This window comes from Strongylocentrotus purpuratus, unplaced genomic scaffold (genome assembly GCF_000002235.5).
Source record: "Strongylocentrotus purpuratus isolate Spur 01 unplaced genomic scaffold, Spur_5.0 spur5_scaffold_3, whole genome shotgun sequence".
NCBI lineage: Eukaryota > Metazoa > Echinodermata > Echinoidea > Camarodonta > Strongylocentrotidae > Strongylocentrotus > Strongylocentrotus purpuratus.
The window spans coordinates 12,517,175-12,537,866 of NW_022145609.1; the positions used below are offsets into that span (position 1 = coordinate 12,517,175).

Consider the following 20,692-nt stretch of genomic DNA (forward strand, 5'->3'; position numbering starts at 1 on the left):
CAAAAGTATGCGGTATAAATTTATGAGGTGTGCATAGTCTTGATTCAGTGAACCATTTCGACAATTTGTCAAGACTAAATCCGGTGTCATATAAATATAAATATAAATCAAATTATGCATACACATACATGCAGGTGAAACATTCATTTACACCCACTCACTCTCACATACACCCTAACAACATTAAACACACACACACAAACATACATGTACATATGTATTTTATTGCTTGGACTATTTTGTCATCACAATAAAAGCTGAAGATGACCAGGGGCTAAAAGTTATTCTAACTAATTATAGTGATATCTGATTGCTTGCTTGAGAAAGATTCGGAAAGATTTATGATATAGCACATGATGACAGTTTAACAGTTTATATTGTGATTTTCTGGAATCATCAAAATGATTAAAGATATAACGAGATACGTGTGGACGCCTTTACCATTCGGTTGAACCATGTTAAATATACTGAAATATGTAGATATAATTATGGAACAGAATGGATATTGACATGCCATTTTTATAAAAACATGTTGCTCATTGAAGCAGCTATGATTTATCGAAATCATAGTATAATTTGGAAGCACATTACTTCTACTTTATGAAGAGCAATAAACTATTTTTATATAGATCATAGTTTTCTCACAATTCCCCTTTGCTTCGAGGTATGGTTTTTCTGGGGGGACGCACTGTATATCGAAGGCATATACATGCGCACACGCACGCACACACGTACACACACATACACACACACACTTATACGTACACACCCACACCTATCTTACCTTGCTCCCTAATCTGAGTGTTACAATTAACATCAGTGTACGATTCTGCACACGTGCAAACATACGATGCTCCATCGTCGCTAGTCGTACAAGTGCCTCCATTTAGACAAGGTGACAGGGCACAAGGTTTAGTGGCTGTGGGTGAAGTTAAACCGTGACATGTAAAGATAATTTTGAGTTACTTCAGATATGTGATCGCTTGTGAAAGATTCGGAAAAGGTTGTATAATATAGCACACGGTGACAGCACACCAGTGTAGATTGTGAGTTTCTGGAATCATCAAAATGATAAGAAATTTACAGTCTCTGTGGAGATCACATGCACTTCTTATAGAAATGGGTACGGCTCATATGGGAATACACAACACAATCTAGACTAACTTTGTCAGCTCTCCCTTGTTATCTTTCCAATAATATATAGAAGTCCGTTACAGGGGACATTTCTACTGCGAAATTGATTTAAGCTGATATACAAACAACTGAGATACTTTTACCATTTCCTATTAATTCTACAAGTCCTATTTTTGGTTTGTTTCGTTTGTTTTTCCTTATTTTTTGGTTTGGAAGTGGGGGGGGGGGGCTCAATAAAGACATATTATATGTGAATGGGAAATTACGATATAAGGCGTCAAGGTGCATATTTGAATATTGATACCACCTTAATCAATTTATTTTCACTATAAAAACTGACTACATTTTTTCTTCCTGAAACAGAAATATATCTTATTTGTCACTCTTGAAAGCTCATTCATGACAGTGGTCTGGTCCAAAATATTTATGGCACAACAAGTACAGTACTTTGTGTAAGTACTATACCTTCGCAAGAGGTCCCGGTGCCGGTGAATCCCTCCATACATGTGCACAAGTAGCTGCCACTTAAATCGGTGCAAAATGCGTTACTGTCACACACTTGGGGTGACCCGGCACATTCGTTGATGTTGACACAGGGGTATGGAGTCCTGTCATCCGTTACGGTTGTGTATCCAGCGTTACACACACAGTCGTAGCTATTGATACTCCCGGTACAGGTTGAGACCCTTGGGCAGGGTGTGAGCCTTTGACACATGTCAATGACTGGACGTGTAAAGAGAGATATGACACACAATAATGCTAATCTTAATGCTAATTTAGCTTACGGATGTAATGTAGAATTTTACCGAGGTTAGCCTCATTATTGTTGTAACAGTGCCCTCATTCGACCTGGGTCGAGAGGGACAAATGTGTTAAAACGCTAGTCTGCAAACTGACACTAATTTGACACTAAAACACGATTCAATGAAGCCTCGACCAGAACCTAGCTCTGTCAATCTCTGGCTGTGTCAGGTAAGGTTAACTATTAAAATTATAGGAATAACTTGTATGATTCACATATGTTCAGCGTCTCGATCTAACAAGTCAACACATTGTAATCATTTCGCTGAAAAGACTATTGTGTAACACATTGGGTGCTTTCATATACGAAACGACCATCTTGAGAATATACGAAGTCCATATAACTATACTCTGTTCCCTGAAGATTTCCGACACATAGTTCAAGCAAAAGCATAGAGATGTTTGCAGCAGCTCGTCTTATCTATCGTATTAGGAAACATGAATCTTTGTCTCTTTTTTTAAGAGACTTACACTGGCTACCCATTCACTCTCGCATTTTATTCAAATATTGTTGTTAGCTTATGAATGTTGTTATGATTTTGCGCCTCCTTATTTGATAGAGCTATTAATATTGTACAAACCTTCTAGAAATCTTCGTTCTAATAAGAAAAAATTATTTGTTATTCCACCAGTGATGACCAGGTCATATGGTGAGCGCAGCTTTGCTCACACTGCCTCAACTTTATGGAACAATCTCCCGGAACATGTAAAAAAAACATTGACTCCATTGTTAAGTTTAAGATTGCTTTAAAGACGCACTTATTTAACATTTAATTCATCCATTTTGTCTGTTACCCAGTACATCTTGTATTTGTATTTTGTTGTGTTTTTCTCTAGAGCGCTTAGGGACATGTTTTAATACTATTTGTTATGCGCTATACAAGAACGGTTAATTATTAGTATTATTATTATTATTATTATTATTATTATAATTTAATACTTTCCATATTCTTATTAAAAATGAAATTATCTACAAACATATACATTGCACACGGGATTTTTATTTTAACATGTAGAACTATCACACTCAGTCCTGGACTTTGTTACAAGAACTGAAATATGTTTAAAGTTATTCGTGTGAATTTTCTAATAATAATTGTCAGATTGACATGCCTTCACAAGTTGGTAGATCAGCGGACAACGCCCCACTAGCCTGACACATGACAGACGAGTTACCGATGAGGTCATATCCGGGCTGACATTCATACATGCACGATGTGTTGTAGTCTCTCCTCATCTCTGTACCGCATTGTGTGTTGTCAGTGGTGAGGTTTGCCGGAAAAGATGGGATGCTACACGTGACAACTGCCAAGACAATTAAGATAGGAAATAACAATGGTAATGCGTTCACATTGCCCGGCTACAATACATAGGAAACGATTGCAAAGTCTTTTCAGAAATCAACCCAAGGACAATTCCTATTCCCGCTTGTATTCGTGTAGAAATTATGTTTGAATTGCATAACATTGAAATGTGATATATGTTTAAACACTTGACTGTAGATGCGAAGGTTGTGGGTTCTATCCCCGTAAAGGTACTCATGTCATTACACAAGATATTTCATATGTATTGCTCCTCGCAATCCATGTGTTTGCAGACCCCGAAGACACTTCACGTGAACAGACTTCTGGTAGTGGACAGACTACGACTGAAAAGAAGAAGCAGAACAATAAATTTCATGTTCATGAAACTCACATACTGCATGATAATTCACTTAGAGCATCACACCACAGAATGATTACTTGTATTACTTAATAGATCTACATTGTAAAATCTAACATTGAAAATGAATGGTCTTACTTTGACATCTTAGAATGTCATCAGAGAAGGTTCCGTTGGCTAGGCAGGCAAGAGATGACATCCCACCAATAAGGTCGTAGCCAATGTTGCAGGAAAATGCACATTTTGCATTGTATGCCACATTCTGTCCCTCCTTGCATGAAGATGAAAGGTAAGGTGGCAGCTGTGGTACGTTACAGGTCACAACTGTAAATAAATGTTCATAACAATAATGGCAGGTAAACTAATTGGTGAAATAATGCATGTTTAAATTTTATTGAATGGAGCGAAAGATCATTTAGAAAATATGATTGTGCACATAAATTGTACAGAATCGGTTGTTTGGAGAGAGATCATTCGAAGAACCTGATACGGGTTTTATTCTTGAAAAAAAAACAGTTATATTCGTTACAATAGACAAGCCCCACGTAATCTGTGTTATACACATTAGTCTTCTTTTAAATATATATTATATCGCTAAATTGTATATATTAGGGGCATTAGACAAGTAGTTGTGTTACTATGAAAGCATTCTCTTTTTAAATAAGGGCTAACAAACCGACCTCAGCAAATGTCTTTTTACCACGGATCCTTCAAATGCCTCTTAAAATCTGTCATAGATAAAATCATATAGAACTTAAAGTCGTCAACAAAAATTTCCCCTTTTTGAAAAATTGATAGAATATTTTTACCTTCACATAAAGGGAGAAAATCAGAGAGAGACGTGTTTGCCAGACACATTACTGATGCAGATCCAACAAGATTATATCCTTCATCACATGAGTATGAACAGCTTTCTGTGTAAGAGATGGATAGTCCTGCATCGCATTGTGACGCCATAGGAGATAGACGTGGTTGAAGCTCGGGTATGGAACATGATACAGCTGTTAACAAAAGGAAAATGTATGATGTGTTTTAAAATAAACAGGCAGGTTTTAAACCATGACTTGGGAAGCGTTTTGATTACAGCATTTTCCTTTCTTAGGGTTTAACATGAAGCATATGAAATGAAGTATATTAATGGCATGAGAAATTGATTATGTGTAAAAATTGAAACATTTTACCACGCAAAACTCCAACATTAAAAATGAGGGTGAGATGAGCAGTTCCAAAGTTGTCAAGAGATAAAGGTTTTTCGGGAACATTGAAAATATTTTAGATCTCAACAAAACATGACAATGAATAAATCTTTCTACTACCCAGCGTCATAACTAATCCAAAAGAAAAAACATCAACAGACTTACCCGCACAGGTAGGAAAAGGTGCTGATAGTTCTCCATCACTCTGACAGGTGACATCCTCTCCACCGATCACAGTATATCCTATGGAGCACTCAAAGATACAGGTTGTTTCGAAGTCAATAGAGCTCCCTGCATCACAGTTTCCAGATAGAGAAGAGAGTTCTGCCGAGAATACCTCAGGAAGTGGACAAGTCACAACTATTAGAAAGAAGCATGAAAATTGGAGAAAAAGTGAGGAAACAAAAACACATTGAAATATTTAAGATTATAACCTTAAATATTCGACATTAAATTTGAGCCAAGACCAACTAAGCAGTTAATGATATTTACATCGTCTCCTGATAGACATATGGCCGCTAAGGTAAAACTTTACACATTGACTTTTTCCTGGGATTTGTGAGACTATAGAGCCAGGTGTCGTAGTCGAATGGTTTAAACACTTGACTGTAGATGCGGAGGTCATGGGTTCTATCTCCATCACAGTACTTATGTCCTTACGCAAGATGTTTATTCTGCATTGCTTCTCTTCGTCCATGTGGTTTCAGCCCCGGAGACAGTTCACGAGAAAAGACTTCTGGTAGCAGACAGACCACAACTAACAAAAAGACGCAGAACAGTACAGTTCATGCGCGTGAAAACTCACATGTTGCATGAGAACTCGCTCTTAGCATCACACCACAGAATGATTTACATGAATCACATAATCAATTTAACATCGTTATATCTTATATTGACAAATTAATAGTCGTACTTTGACATGTAGAATATCATCAGAGAAGGTTCCGTTGGCTAGGCAGGCTAGAGATGACATCCCAATAAGGTTTCTATATCCCCTCCGACTTCGTCTGCGAGGGGCTAATTACTTAGTAGTATGATTATCAAAATGTAATTGATTAAACTATTTTTTTCTGCAAAACATTGTTTCGTTTGTTTATTTGTTTTACCTGACCGGTAAGAAATCACGTGTATGCTTCTAAATGCTTGTTAAGTTAGTAAGCAGTCTACGGAAACCTACAGCCTTAATTCCTCTCAAGGGACTTGGTAACGAGGACGAATGCCTTACCAAAGGGCAGAAGCGCATCGACTTGGTTTCGAACCCGAGACTTACCGGTTACGAGACCACTGTACTGGTCTTCCACTGGGCCATCAAACCTCATCAAATACGTCTTCAAAATTAATAAACCCACCTTCGCACGAAGGGAGAGGAGCTGACAAAGTAGTGTCCTCCAGACAGGTCACAGACGATTCGCCAGTTAGATTGTATCCAACATCACAAACGAAATGACAGGTCGTATTGTAAGTCACACTCCCAAGGCACAATACATTGGATGTTAAGAGATTGGATGGTAGCTGGGGAACTTCACAAGCTACGACTGTAAAAAAGCAAGATATTAGCACAATCGCAAAGCATTTCTAAAAAATCGACTTAAAGGGATCGTTTATAAATCTTAAATCTGGGATACACGGCCATACGTGTTATGATGTCACCCCTGATTTTACCCATCGGCACGCCTCGCCTCAGGATGCGACATCCCATAGAGCCTATAAACAACTATTCCTCTCACAGCAGTCATAATATCTATACTATAACATAATAACTTTACATTGTAAAAACTTATGTAAGAATAACAGTAAAGATAAATCAATCTTCTTACTTTCACATGTTGGAACGTCATCAGAGAACGTTCCGTTGGCTAGGCAGGCTAGAGATGACATCCCAATAAGGTCGTAGCCAAGGTTGCAGGAAAAATCGCATGTTGTATTGTATGCAACATTCTGTCCCTCCGTGCATGAAGATTGGAGGTTGGGTGGCAGCTGTGGTACGTTACAGGTCTCAACTGCACATAAATGTTGATAACAATAGTGGCAGGTAAACTAATTGGTGAAAAAATACATGTTTAAATGTTACTGAACGAAGCGACAGATCATTTAAAAAGCATGATTTTGCACATTAATTGTACAGAATCGGTTGTTTGGAGAGAGATCATTCGAAGAACCTGAAACAGGTTTTATTCTCGAAAATAAGACAGTCATATTCGTTACAATAGACAAGCCCCACCTAATCTGTATTATACACATTAGTCTTCCTTTAAAATATATATTATATCGCTAACTTGTATATTTTAGGGGCATTAGAAAAGTTGTTGTGTTACTGTGAAAGCATCCTCTTTTCATATAAAAGCTAACAAGTGACTTTTGACGTTGAATCTTCAAATGTTTCCAACAATCAGTCATTGAAAAAAATAATATACAAATTGAAATCGTCAACAAAAATCTACCCTCATTTGAAAAATTCATGGAAAGTGAGAGAGAGAGAGAGAGAGAGAGAGGGAGAGATACGTGTTTGCCAGACATTGGTACACAAGGAGATCCTACAACATTGTATCCCACATCACAGACAATATGATACTTTCAACCAAGTCATTGTGCTCATTCATTTGAAAACTACTTTTTCAGCTGTCGTAGTGTCTAAGAGGATAATCTAAGATCAGGAAAATATCGACGGGAAAATCTTTGGATCTCTAGATAAGTTATCCAATCACCAACTAAATATTTTAGGGAAAAAAAATTGTACAAAATGTCAACTCCTTTAAAAATATGATTTAAAAAATTTTACCTTCACATTGAGGCAGAAAATCAGAGAGAGACGTGTTTGCCAGACACCTTACTGATGCAGATCCAACAAGATTATATCCTACATCACATGAGTATAAACAGCTTTCTGTGTAATTGATGGATAGTCCTGCATCGCATTGTGACGCCATAGGAGATAGACGTGGTGGAAGCTCGGGTACGGAACAGGATACAACTGATTACAAAAGGAAAATGTATGTTGTGTTTTAAAATAAACAGGCAGGTTTTAAACCATGACTTGGGAAGTGTTTTGATTTCAGCTTTTCTTTTCTTGGGGTTTGACATGAAGCATCTGAAATGAAGTGCATGAATGGCATAATAAATTGACTACCGGGTATGTGTAAATATTGACACATTTTACCGTAAAAAACTCCGAAGTTAAAACTAAGACTGAGATGAAAAGTTCCCAATTTGTCAAGAGAATAAAGGTTTTTCGCGATTAAATCCATTCATACTCATTCAAAGATATGGCATTTAATTGGAACCGAGTATCAATACAAGAAAACCATAGTTATTGCCAATTTGAAGAATGAAAGTTAATCAACTTATGCTTTAAAGAACAAAAATCTGTCTCTTAGCATCACCCCACAGAATGATTTACATGAATCACATAATCAATTTAACATCGTTATATCTTATATTGACAGATTAATAGTCGTACTTTGACATGTTGGAATATCATTAGAGAAGGTTCCGTTGGCTAGGCAGGCTAGAGATGACATCCCAATAAGGTCGTAGCCAATGTTGCAGGAAAAATCACATGTTTTATTGTATGCCACATTCTGTCCCTCCATGCATAAAGATGAAAGGTTGAATGGCAGCTGAGAAACGTTGCAGGTCTCAACTAGACATTAAAGTTGATATCATAATGGCATGTAAAAGGATAAATAAAAAACATGTGTTCATATGTAGTGAATGAAGCGAAAAATTGAATGATTGACAGTTATTTTCATTATTATAAACAAGCTACATCTACTTTCTATTAAATACCTTAAAATTCCTTTAAATAAAATTGTGAATTATCGCGTTAGACAGATTGTTGTGTTACTGTGATAGCATTCTCTTTTGTATAAGGACTAACAAGCCGACCTCAGCAAATGACTTTTTACCACGGATCCTTCAAATGCCTCTTAAAATCTGTCATAGATAAAATCATATATAACTTGAAGTCGTCAACAAAAATCTACCCTTTTTTGAAAAATTGATAGAAAGTTTTTACCTTCACATGAAGGCAAAAAATCAGAGAGAGACGTGTTTGCCAGACATGTTACTGATGCAGATCCAACACGATTATATCCTACATCACATGAGTATGAACAGCTTTCTGTGTAATTGATGGATAGTCCTGCATCGCATTGTGACGCCACAGGAGATAGACGTGGTGGAAGCTCGGGTATGGAACAGGATACAACTGATTACAAAAGGAAAATGTATGATGTGTTATAAAATAAACAGGCAGGTTTTAAACCATGACTTGGGAAGTGTTTTGATTTAATCATTTTCCTTTCTTAGGGTTTAACATAAAGCATATGAAATGAAGAACATTAATGGCATGAGAAATTGATTATGTGTAAAAATTGAAACATTTTACCACGCAAAACTCCAACATTAAAAATGAGGGTGAGATGATCAGTTCCAAAGTTGTCAAGAGAATAAAGGTTTTTCGGGAACATTGAAGGACTATTTAAAACATATTGTGATGATTCAATAACGATTTCTTTATTGGAAAAGTGAAGGTCATAGAATTTGTGTGAATTAAAAAATATTTTAGATCTCAACAAAACATGACAATGAATAAATCTTTCTACTACCCAGCGTCATAACTAATCCAAGAGAAAAACATCAACAGACTTACCCGCACAGGTAGGAAAAGGTGCTGATAGTTCTCCATCACTCTGACAGGTGACATCCTCTCCACCGATCACAGTATATCCTATGGAGCACTCAAAGATACAGGTTGTTTCGAAGTCAATAGAGCTCCCTGCATCACAGTTTCCAGATAGAGAAGAGAGTTCTGCCGAGAATACCTCAGGAAGCGGACAAGTCACAACTATTAGAAAGAGGCATGAAAATTGGAGAAAAAGTGAGGAAACAAAAACAAATGGAAATATTTAAGATTATAACCTTAAATATTCGACATTAAATTTGAGCCAAGAACAACTAAGCAGTTAATGATATTTACATCGTCTCCTGATAGACATATGGCCGCTAAGGTAAAACTTTACACATTGACTTTTTCCTGGGATTTGTGAGACTATAGAGCCAGGTGTCGTAGTCGAATGGTTTAAACACTTGACTGTAGATGCGGAAGTCATGGGTTCTATCTCCATCACAGTACTTATGTCCTTACGCAAGATGTTTATTCTGCATTGCTTCTCTTCGTCCATGTGGTTTCAGCCCCGGAGACAGTTCACGAGAAAAGACTTCTGGTAGCAGACAGACCACAACTAACAAAAAGACGCAGAACAGTACAGTTCATGCGCGTGAAAACTCACATGTTGCATGAGAACTCGCTCTTAGCATCACCCCACAGAATGATTTACATGAATCACATAATCAATTTAACATCGTTATATCTTATATTGACAGATTAATAGTCGTACTTTGACATGTTAGAATATATCATCAGAGAAGGTTCCGTTGGCTAGGCAGGCTAGAGATGACATCCCAATAAGGTTTCTATATCTACTCCGACTTCGTCTGCGAGGGGCTAATTACTTAGTAGTATGATTATCAAAATGTAATTGAATAAACTCTTTTTTCTGCAAAACATTGTTTCGTTTGTTTATTTGTTTTACCTGACCGGTAAGAAATCACGTGTATGCTTCTAAATGCTTGTTAAGTTAGTAAGCAGCCTACGGAAACCTACGGCCTTAATTCCTCTCAAGGGACTTGGTAACGAGGACGAATGCCTTACCAAAGGGCAGAAGCGCATCGACTTGGTTTCGAACCCGAGACTTACCGGTTACGAGACCACTGTACTGGTCTTCCACTGGGCCATCAAACCTCATCAAATACGTCTTCAAAATTAATAAACCCACCTTCGCACGAAGGGAGAGGAGCTGACAAAGTAGTGTCCTCCAGACAGGTCACGGACGATTCGCCAGTTAGATTGTATCCAACATCACAAACGAAATGACAGGTCGTATTGTAAGTCACACTTCCAAGGCACAATACATTGGATGTTAAGAGATTGGATGGTAGCTGGGGAACTTCACAAGCTACGACTGTAAAAAAGCAAGATATTAGCACAATCGCAAAGCATTTCTAAAAAAATCGACTTAAAGGGATCGTTTATAAATCTTAAATCTGGGATACACGGCCCTACGTGTTATGATGTCACCCCTGATTTCACCCATCGGCACGCCTCGCCTCAGGATGCGTCATCCCATACAGCCTATAAACAACTATTCCTCTCACAGCAGTCATAATATCTATACTATAACATAATAACTTTACATTGTAAAAACTTATGTAAGAATAACAGTAAAGATAAATCAATCTTCTTACTTTCACATGTTGGAACGTCATCAGAGAACGTTCCGTTGGCTAGGCAGGCTAGAGATGACATCCCAATAAGGTCGTAGCCAAGGTTGCAGGAAAAATCGCATGTTGTATTGTATGCAACATTCTGTCCCTCCGTGCATGAAGATTGGAGGTTGGGTGGCAGCTGTGGTACGTTACAGGTCTCAACTGCACATAAATGTTGATAACAATAGTGGCAGGTAAACTAATTGGTGAAAAAATACATGTTTAAATGTTACTGAACGAAGCGACAGATCATTTAAAAAGCATGATTTTGCACATTAATTGTACAGAATCGGTTGTTTGGAGAGAGATCATTCGAAGAACCTGAAACAGGTTTTATTCTCGAAAATAAGACAGTCATATTCGTTACAATAGACAAGCCCCACCTAATCTGTATTATACACATTAGTCTTCCTTTAAAATATATATTATATCGCTAACTTGTATATTTTAGGGGCATTAGAAAAGTTGTTGTGTTACTGTGAAAGCATCCTCTTTTCATATAAAAGCTAACAAGTGACTTTTGACGTTGAATCTTCAAATGTTTCCAACAATCAGTCATTGAAAAAAATAATATACAAATTGAAATCGTCAACAAAAATCTACCCTCATTTGAAAAATTCATGGAAAGTGAGAGAGAGAGAGAGAGAGAGAGAGGGAGAGATACGTGTTTGCCAGACATTGGTACACAAGGAGATCCTACAACATTGTATCCCACATCACAGACAATATGATACTTTCAACCAAGTCATTGTGCTCATTCATTTGAAAACTACTTTTTCAGCTGTCGTAGTGTCTAAGAGGATAATCTAAGATCAGGAAAATATCGACGGGAAAATCTTTGGATCTCTAGATAAGTTATCCAATCACCAACTAAATATTTTAGGGAAAAAAAATTGTACAAAATGTCAACTCCTTTAAAAATATGATTTAAAAAATTTTACCTTCACATTGAGGCAGAAAATCAGAGAGAGACGTGTTTGCCAGACACCTTACTGATGCAGATCCAACAAGATTATATCCTACATCACATGAGTATAAACAGCTTTCTGTGTAATTGATGGATAGTCCTGCATCGCATTGTGACGCCATAGGAGATAGACGTGGTGGAAGCTCGGGTACGGAACAGGATACAACTGATTACAAAAGGAAAATGTATGTTGTGTTTTAAAATAAACAGGCAGGTTTTAAACCATGACTTGGGAAGTGTTTTGATTTCAGCTTTTCTTTTCTTGGGGTTTGACATGAAGCATCTGAAATGAAGTGCATGAATGGCATAATAAATTGACTACCGGGTATGTGTAAATATTGACACATTTTACCGTAAAAAACTCCGAAGCTAAAACTAAGACTGAGATGAAAAGTTCCCAATTTGTCAAGAGAATAAAGGTTTTTCGCGATTAAATCCATTCATACTCATTCAAAGATATGGCATTTAATTGGAACCGAGTATCAATACAAGAAAACCATAGTTATTGCCAATTTGAAGAATGAAAGTTAATCAACTTATGCTTTAAAGAACAAAAATCTGTCTCTTAGCATCACCCCACAGAATGATTTACATGAATCACATAATCAATTTAACATCGTTATATCTTATATTGACAGATTAATAGTCGTACTTTGACATGTTGGAATATCATTAGAGAAGGTTCCGTTGGCTAGGCAGGCTAGAGATGACATCCCAATAAGGTCGTAGCCAATGTTGCAGGAAAAATCACATGTTTTATTGTATGCCACATTCTGTCCCTCCATGCATAAAGATGAAAGGTTGAATGGCAGCTGAGAAACGTTGCAGGTCTCAACTAGACATTAAAGTTGATATCATAATGGCATGTAAAAGGATAAATAAAAAACATGTGTTCATATGTAGTGTTTGTCCAGTACCTCTTTATTCCTGCTGGGATGAATAGGAACATAGACAAAGGATGTTTGTCGACTTTGAAATACAGCACAAGAGAACTTTTTGATATCAAGAAGGCAATTAAGACCACTCCATTGAATCGGATTGATGACAGTCTATGGGAAGAACTCTGTGACTTAAACATAGCTAAGAGGCGTACAAGCAGAGCTGGTAGGAAGGTTGCAAGAAAGGCATTGTCTGCTCCACCAAGATCCATTTCTTCTCATGTATCCTGTAATACGCGATCTCTTCGTTTCGTCAGCAAAAGAGATAACATAGATGATGCCCTCATCAGAATTGAATTGCCTAGAAATCGTTGTGAATCTCAGCCCACACGTTTCGCACTCTGGAATGCGAGATCGATCAAGGCCAAAGGGAAAGCCACGACTGTTTGTGACTATGTCATACAAGATCGCATTGATGTGTTAGCCCTTACTGAGACCTGGCTAACAAACACAGACAGAGATCACCATGCCATTGCAACCATCCGCAAGACATTGGTGAATTATGACTTTCATCACATCCCACGGGCAACATCCACAGGTGGAGGAGTTGGTGTGATCCTGCATAAAGCTTTCGATGTCGTGTTCCATGACAGGCATGCCTTCTCTTCGTTTGAATACAGTGACCTTACCATCCACTCGTCGACAAAGCATCTCCGCCTAGTCACTGTATACAGACCTCCAACATCGAAGAAAAATAAACACTCGATCGCAGATTTTTGTCAAGAATTCTCTTCCTTCATTGAGATTCTCCAGGCGTCAAACAAGCCTCTACTACTTGTAGGAGACTTTAACATCCACGTCGACAACGAAGCTGATGCTAATTCTAGAGCATTCCTTGAGCTCCTTGATGGGGTTAGTTTCAGTAATCATGTTTGCTGTCCTACACATAAGGCTAAGCACACACTTGACCTGATCATCACCAGGGGAGAGAACCAGTTGGTTTCCAATGTTACAACCAGTCAGTCACTGCCATCTGACCATTCTGTTGTTACATGCGACCTCAAATTATCACGTCCTGCGCATATTCAGAAGAAATTTAAGTCCCGATCCCTCAAGACCATCGACCTGAGTTCATTCGCAGCTGATCTAGCATCATCAAGTGTCATCACCAACCCCCCAGATGATCCAGAACAGCTAGCGAACTTATTAGACAGTGAACTTCGAAACATTCTAGATTTACATGCTCCAGAACTTGAGAAGAATGTTATTCTACGTCCACACGCCCCCTGGTACAACCAACATCTTAGAAAGGCGAAACAAGAACGTAGACGCTGCGAGAGGAGAGCAACAAAGCCAACAAGCTTGCAAATCGACAAAGAGATCTACCAGAAACATTGCAAGCTCTACAATGATCTACTTTATGAAACCAAGGAATTGTATTTTCAGAACAAGATACAGGATGCAGATCAGAAGCAGCTTTTCCGCATAATGAATGATCTGACTTCTCCTACTGCAGGTTCCTGTTTACCACAGCACACAAGTCCATCTGAGCTCGCTCAAGATTTTAGTGACTTCTTCACAACCAAGATTAGACGTCTTCGCGACAACCTTGATCAGCAAATCTATGAAGACATCTCGGCTGATATTTCTTCATCAACCCATCATCACTTCATGAATTTTGACGAAGTCTCACAGGACGAGGTTTTGTCAATCATTAAGACCTCATCTTCAGCATCCTGTGCCTTGGACCCCTTGCCCACCATCCTCCTGAAGCGTTGCACATCTATTCTTGCTCCTCTCATCACAAAGTTCGTCAACCTGAGTTTCCAGACGGGCATATTTCCCACAGCCTTGAAACACGCTATAGTGTTTCCAAAACTTAAGAAATCGAATCTACCAGTCAACGAACTCAAGAATTTCAGACCAATCTCAAACATCCCCTACATGTCGAAGGTAGTAGAAAGGGCTGTCATGGGGCAATTTCTAGAGTACCTTGAAGAAAATGCCTTACTTCCTAAAACACAGTCAGCTTACCGAAAGCACCATAGTGTAGAAACAGCTCTTCTACGCGTAGAAAATGACTGCTTAGAGGCCTTAGACACCCATAAAGAAGTGATCCTCGTACTCCTAGATTTTACGGCCGCGTTCGACACTATAGACCATCCAATACTCCTGGAGAGACTTTCTGAGAATTTTGGAGTTTCAGGAAATGCAATGAAATGGTTCCACTCTTACCTTGCAGGAAGGAATCATGTGGTAAGAGTGAGCCTTGCTTCTTCAGGACCAGTAGAGGACACATGCGGCGTACCCCAAGGTTCGGTACTTGGACCGCTGCTGTTTACCCTGTACACTGCCCCAATCCATGACATCATATCTGATCATGGAATTCAGTCAATGTTATATGCTGACGACACTCAGATCTACCTGTCTTTCGACCCATCAGAGAGAGCATCTGCCGTTCTTCGAGTGAACAGATGCATAGCTGACATCCGCTCCTGGGCAGGCTTAAACAAGTTAAAAATTAATGACGGCAAAACGGAAGTTCTTCACTTTTCCTCCAGATTCCTCCCAAGAACACCCTCTGTTACGGTAACAGTCGGTGAGTCAGTTATTGAAGCCAAGGCCGAGGCTAGGAACTTGGGAATCATATTCGATGAGCACGCCACTAGGAAATCTCATGTCGCAGGGGTGTGTCGCTCTGCCATGTCATCCATCAGAAAGATAGGTCAAATTCGTAGGGTTTTAGACCGGAAGACAACTCTCACCCTCATTCATGCCTTCGTCACCTCCAAACTTGACACATGCAATGCACTTCTTCCTAATCTTCCTGCCAACGAACTGATGAAGCTTCAAAGAATTCAAAACATCGCAGCCAGAATCACAGAGGAAGCAACTGGTCTCACTTCTACCACATCCCTTCTCCGTAACCTCCACTGGCTCCCAATCAACAAGCGGATTCACTTTAAGATCCTACTTCTCACCTACAAGTCTCTCTCTAACTCTACCCCTTCTTATCTGTCTGAACTCATTCACACCTACACACCCTCCCGTGCTCTCAGATCCCAGAACAAACATCTTCTCCAGATTCCTCGTTTTAAGACCCAGTACTACGGCCGTAGCTCCTTCACCTTCAATGCTCCCACCCTCTGGAACTCTCTCCCGCTCGCCATTCGAACTGCACCTTCCATCCAGACCTTCAAGACTGCACTTAAGACCTACCTTTTTAAGAATTAATTATTAATCTATAATTTGAATTGAAATTGTATATGCCTACAACTTGTAATATATAAATAAAATCTTGAACCATAATTGTTGTATCATTATTTAAGAATGAATTATAATGTTTATCTATCTAGTTACTGTTATACTATTTTAGTTAAGATCTTGTCAGAATTTTTGTTTGAGGATAGTTCAATAGTAGTAATAATATGTAATAAATTAAGCTTGTAATACAATGTAAAGCGCATAGAGACATACCTTGTATAATGCGCTATAGAAATATAATTTATTATTATTATTATTATTATAGTGAATGAAGCGAAAAATTGAAGGATTGACAGTTATTTTCATTATTATAAACAAGCTACATCTACTTTCTATTAAAAACCTTAAAATTCCTTTAAATAAAATTGTGAATTATCGCGTTAGACAGATTGTTGTGTTACTGTGATAGCATTCTCTTTTGTATAAGGACTAACAAGCCGACCTCAGCAAATGACTTTTTACCACGGATCCTTCAAATGCCTCTTAAAATCTGTCATAGATAAAATCATATATAACTTGAAGTCGTCAACAAAAATCTACCCTTTTTTGAAAAATTGATAGAAAGTTTTTACCTTCACATGAAGGCAAAAAATCAGAGAGAGACGTGTTTGCCAGACATGTTACTGATGCAGATCCAACACGATTATATCCTACATCACATGAGTATGAACAGCTTTCTGTGTAATTGATGGATAGTCCTGCATCGCATTGTGACGCCACAGGAGATAGACGTGGTGGAAGCTCGGGTATGGAACAGGATACAACTGATTACATAAGGAAAATGTATGATGTGTTATAAAATAAACAGTCAGGTTTTAAACCATGACTTGGGAAGTGTTTTGATTTAATCATTTTCCTTTCTTAGGGTTTAACATAAAGCATATGAAATGAAGTACATTAATGGCATGAGAAATTGATTATGTGTAAAAATTGAAACATTTTACCACGCAAAACTCCAACATTAAAAATGAGGGTGAGATGATCAGTTCCAAAGTTGTCAAGAGAATAAAGGTTTTTCGGGAACATTGAAGGACTATTAAAAACATATTGTGATGATTCAATAACGATTTCTTTATTGGAAAAGTGAAGGTCATAGAATTTGTGTGAATTAAAAAATATTTTAGATCTCAACAAAACATGACAATGAATAAATCTTTCTACTACCCAGCGTCATAACTAATCCAAGAGAAAAACATCAACAGACTTACCCGCACAGGTAGGAAAAGGTGCTGATAGTTCTCCATCACTCTGACAGGTGACATCCTCTCCACTGATCACAGTATATCCTATGGAGCACTCAAAGATACAGGTTGTTTCGAAGTCAATAGAGCTCCCTGCATCACAGTTTCCAGATAGAGAAGAGAGTTCTGCCGAGAATACCTCAGGAAGCGGACAAGTCACAACTATTAGAAAGAGGCATGAAAATTGGAGAAAAAGTGAGGAAACAAAAACAAATGGAAATATTTAAGATTATAACCTTAAATATTCGACATTAAATTTGAGCCAAGAACAACTAAGCAGTTAATGATATTTACATCGTCTCCTGATAGACATATGGCCGCTAAGGTAAAACTTTACACATTGACTTTTTCCTGGGATTTGTGAGACTATAGAGCCAGGTGTCGTAGTCGAATGGTTTAAACACTTGACTGTAGATGCGGAAGTCATGGGTTCTATCTCCATCACAGTACTTATGTCCTTACGCAAGATGTTTATTCTGCATTGCTTCTCTTCGTCCATGTGGTTTCAGCCCCGGAGACAGTTCACGAGAAAAGACTTCTGGTAGCAGACAGACCACAACTAACAAAAAGACGCAGAACAGTACAGTTCATGCGCGTGAAAACTCACATGTTGCATGAGAACTCGCTCTTAGCATCACCCCACAGAATGATTTACATGAATCACATAATCAATTTAACATCGTTATATCTTATATTGACAGATTAATAGTCGTACTTTGACATGTTAGAATATATCATCAGAGAAGGTTCCGTTGGCTAGGCAGGCTAGAGATGACATCCCAATAAGGTTTCTATATCTACTCCGACTTCGTCTGCGAGGGGCTAATTACTTAGTAGTATGATTATCAAAATGTAATTGAATAAACTCTTTTTTCTGCAAAACATTGTTTCGTTTGTTTATTTGTTTTACCTGACCGGTAAGAAATCACGTGTATGCTTCTAAATGCTTGTTAAGTTAGTAAGCAGCCTACGGAAACCTACGGCCTTAATTCCTCTCAAGGGACTTGGTAACGAGGACGAATGCCTTACCAAAGGGCAGAAGCGCATCGACTTGGTTTCGAACCCGAGACTTACCGGTTACGAGACCACTGTACTGGTCTTCCACTGGGCCATCAAACCTCATCAAATACGTCTTCAAAATTAATAAACCCACCTTCGCACGAAGGGAGAGGAGCTGACAAAGTAGTGTCCTCCAGACAGGTCACGGACGATTCGCCAGTTAGATTGTATCCAACATCACAAACGAAATGACAGGTCGTATTGTAAGTCACACTTCCAAGGCACAATACATTGGATGTTAAGAGATTGGATGGTAGCTGGGGAACTTCACAAGCTACGACTGTAAAAAAGCAAGATATTAGCACAATCGCAAAGCATTTCTAAAAAAATCGACTTAAAGGGATCGTTTATAAATCTTAAATCTGGGATACACGGCCCTACGTGTTATGATGTCACCCCTGATTTCACCCATCGGCACGCCTCGCCTCAGGATGCGTCATCCCATACAGCCTATAAACAACTATTCCTCTCACAGCAGTCATAATATCTATACTATAACATAATAACTTTACATTGTAAAAACTTATGTAAGAATAACAGTAAAGATAAATCAATCTTCTTACTTTCACATGTTGGAACGTCATCAGAGAACGTTCCGTTGGCTAGGCAGGCTAGAGATGACATCCCAATAAGGTCGTAGCCAAGGTTGCAGGAAAAATCGCATGTTGTATTGTATGCAACATTCTGTCCCTCCGTGCATGAAGATTGGAGGTTGGGTGGCAGCTGTGGTACGTTACAGGTCTCAACTGCACATAAATGTTGATAACAATAGTGGCAGGTAAACTAATTGGTGAAAAAATACATGTTTAAATGTTACTGAACGAAGCGACAGATCATTTAAAAAGCATGATTTTGCACATTAATTGTACAGAATCGGTTGTTTGGAGAGAGATCATTCGAAGAACCTGAAACAGGTTTTATTCTCGAAAATAAGACAGTCATATTCGTTACAATAGACAAGCCCCACCTAATCTGTATTATACACATTAGTCTTCCTTTAAAATATATATTATATCGCTAACTTGTATATTTTAGGGGCATTAGAAAAGTTGTTGTGTTACTGTGAAAGCATCCTCTTTTCATATAAAAGCTAACAAGTGACTTTTGACGTTGAATCTTCAAATGTTTCCAACAATCAGTCATTGAAAAAAATAATATACAAATTGAAATCGTCAACAAAAATCTACCCTCATTTGAAAAATTCATGGAAAGTGAGAGAGAGAGAGAGAGAGAGAGAGGGAGAGATACGTGTTTGCCAGACATTGGTACACAAGGAGATCCTACAACATTGTATCCCACATCACAGACAATATGATACTTTCAACCAAGTCATTGTGCTCATTCATTTGAAAACTACTTTTTCAGCTGTCGTAGTGTCTAAGAGGATAATCTAAGATCAGGAAAATATCGACGGGAAAATCTTTGGATCTCTAGATAAGTTATCCAATCACCAACTAAATATTTTAGGGAAAAAAAATTGTACAAAATGTCAACTCCTTTAAAAATATGATTTAAAAAATTTTACCTTCACATTGAGGCAGAAAATCAGAGAGAGACGTGTTTGCCAGACACCTTACTGATGCAGATCCAACAAGATTATATCCTACATCACATGAGTATAAACAGCTTTCTGTGTAATTGATGGATAGTCCTGCATCGCATTGTGACGCCATAGGAGATAGACGTGGTGGAAGCTCGGGTACGGAACAGGATACAACTGATTACAAAAGGAAAATGTATGTTGTGTTTTAAAATAAACAGGCAGGTTTTAAACCATGACTTGGGAAGTGTTTTGATTTCAGCTTTTCTTTTCTTGGGGTTTGACATGAAGCATCTGAAATGAAGTGCATGAATGGCATAATAAATTGACTACCGGGTATGTGTAAATATTGACACATTTTACCGTAAAAAACTCCGAAGCTAAAACTAAGACTGAGATGAAAAGTTCCCAATTTGTCAAGAGAATAAAGGTTTTTCGCGATTAAATCCATTCATACTCATTCAAAGATATGGCATTTAATTGGAACCGAGTATCAATACAAGAAAACCATAGTTATTGCCAATTTGAAGAATGAAAGTTAATCAACTTATGCTTTAAAGAACAAAAATCTGTCTCTTAGCATCACCCCACAGAATGATTTACATGAATCACATAATCAATTT

General features: G+C 38.0%; 2 protein-coding genes across 2 annotated transcripts in view; both read right to left on the reverse strand.

Moving 5' to 3' along the window:
* LOC105437510 (adhesion G-protein coupled receptor G6) overlaps window positions 1-1,872 on the reverse strand; it is a 31,691-nt gene extending 29,819 nt beyond the window's left edge. Inside the window, exons 1-2 of the mRNA XM_030996977.1 lie at window positions 1,600-1,872; window positions 785-919 (exon numbers count right to left, since the gene is read on the reverse strand). Of these exons, the coding sequence (XP_030852837.1) occupies window positions 785-919; window positions 1,600-1,849 (385 nt within the window). The 5' untranslated portion in view covers window positions 1,850-1,872. The remainder of the gene's footprint in view (window positions 1-784; window positions 920-1,599) is intronic.
* A 993-nt stretch (window positions 1,873-2,865) lies between these two features.
* LOC105437509 (sushi, von Willebrand factor type A, EGF and pentraxin domain-containing protein 1-like) overlaps window positions 2,866-20,692 on the reverse strand; it is a 45,317-nt gene continuing 27,490 nt past the window's right edge. The window contains exons 23-41 of the mRNA XM_030996976.1: window positions 20,055-20,246; window positions 19,093-19,275; window positions 18,624-18,809; window positions 17,438-17,632; window positions 16,802-16,993; window positions 12,740-12,922; window positions 12,062-12,253; window positions 11,100-11,282; window positions 10,631-10,816; window positions 9,445-9,639; window positions 8,809-9,000; window positions 8,251-8,433; window positions 7,573-7,764; window positions 6,611-6,793; window positions 6,143-6,328; window positions 4,959-5,153; window positions 4,407-4,598; window positions 3,736-3,921; window positions 2,866-3,240 (exon numbers count right to left, since the gene is read on the reverse strand). Coding sequence (XP_030852836.1) covers window positions 3,035-3,240; window positions 3,736-3,921; window positions 4,407-4,598; window positions 4,959-5,153; window positions 6,143-6,328; window positions 6,611-6,793; window positions 7,573-7,764; window positions 8,251-8,433; window positions 8,809-9,000; window positions 9,445-9,639; window positions 10,631-10,816; window positions 11,100-11,282; window positions 12,062-12,253; window positions 12,740-12,922; window positions 16,802-16,993; window positions 17,438-17,632; window positions 18,624-18,809; window positions 19,093-19,275; window positions 20,055-20,246 — 3,602 coding nt within the window. The 3' untranslated portion in view covers window positions 2,866-3,034. The remainder of the gene's footprint in view (window positions 3,241-3,735; window positions 3,922-4,406; window positions 4,599-4,958; window positions 5,154-6,142; window positions 6,329-6,610; window positions 6,794-7,572; window positions 7,765-8,250; window positions 8,434-8,808; window positions 9,001-9,444; window positions 9,640-10,630; window positions 10,817-11,099; window positions 11,283-12,061; window positions 12,254-12,739; window positions 12,923-16,801; window positions 16,994-17,437; window positions 17,633-18,623; window positions 18,810-19,092; window positions 19,276-20,054; window positions 20,247-20,692) is intronic.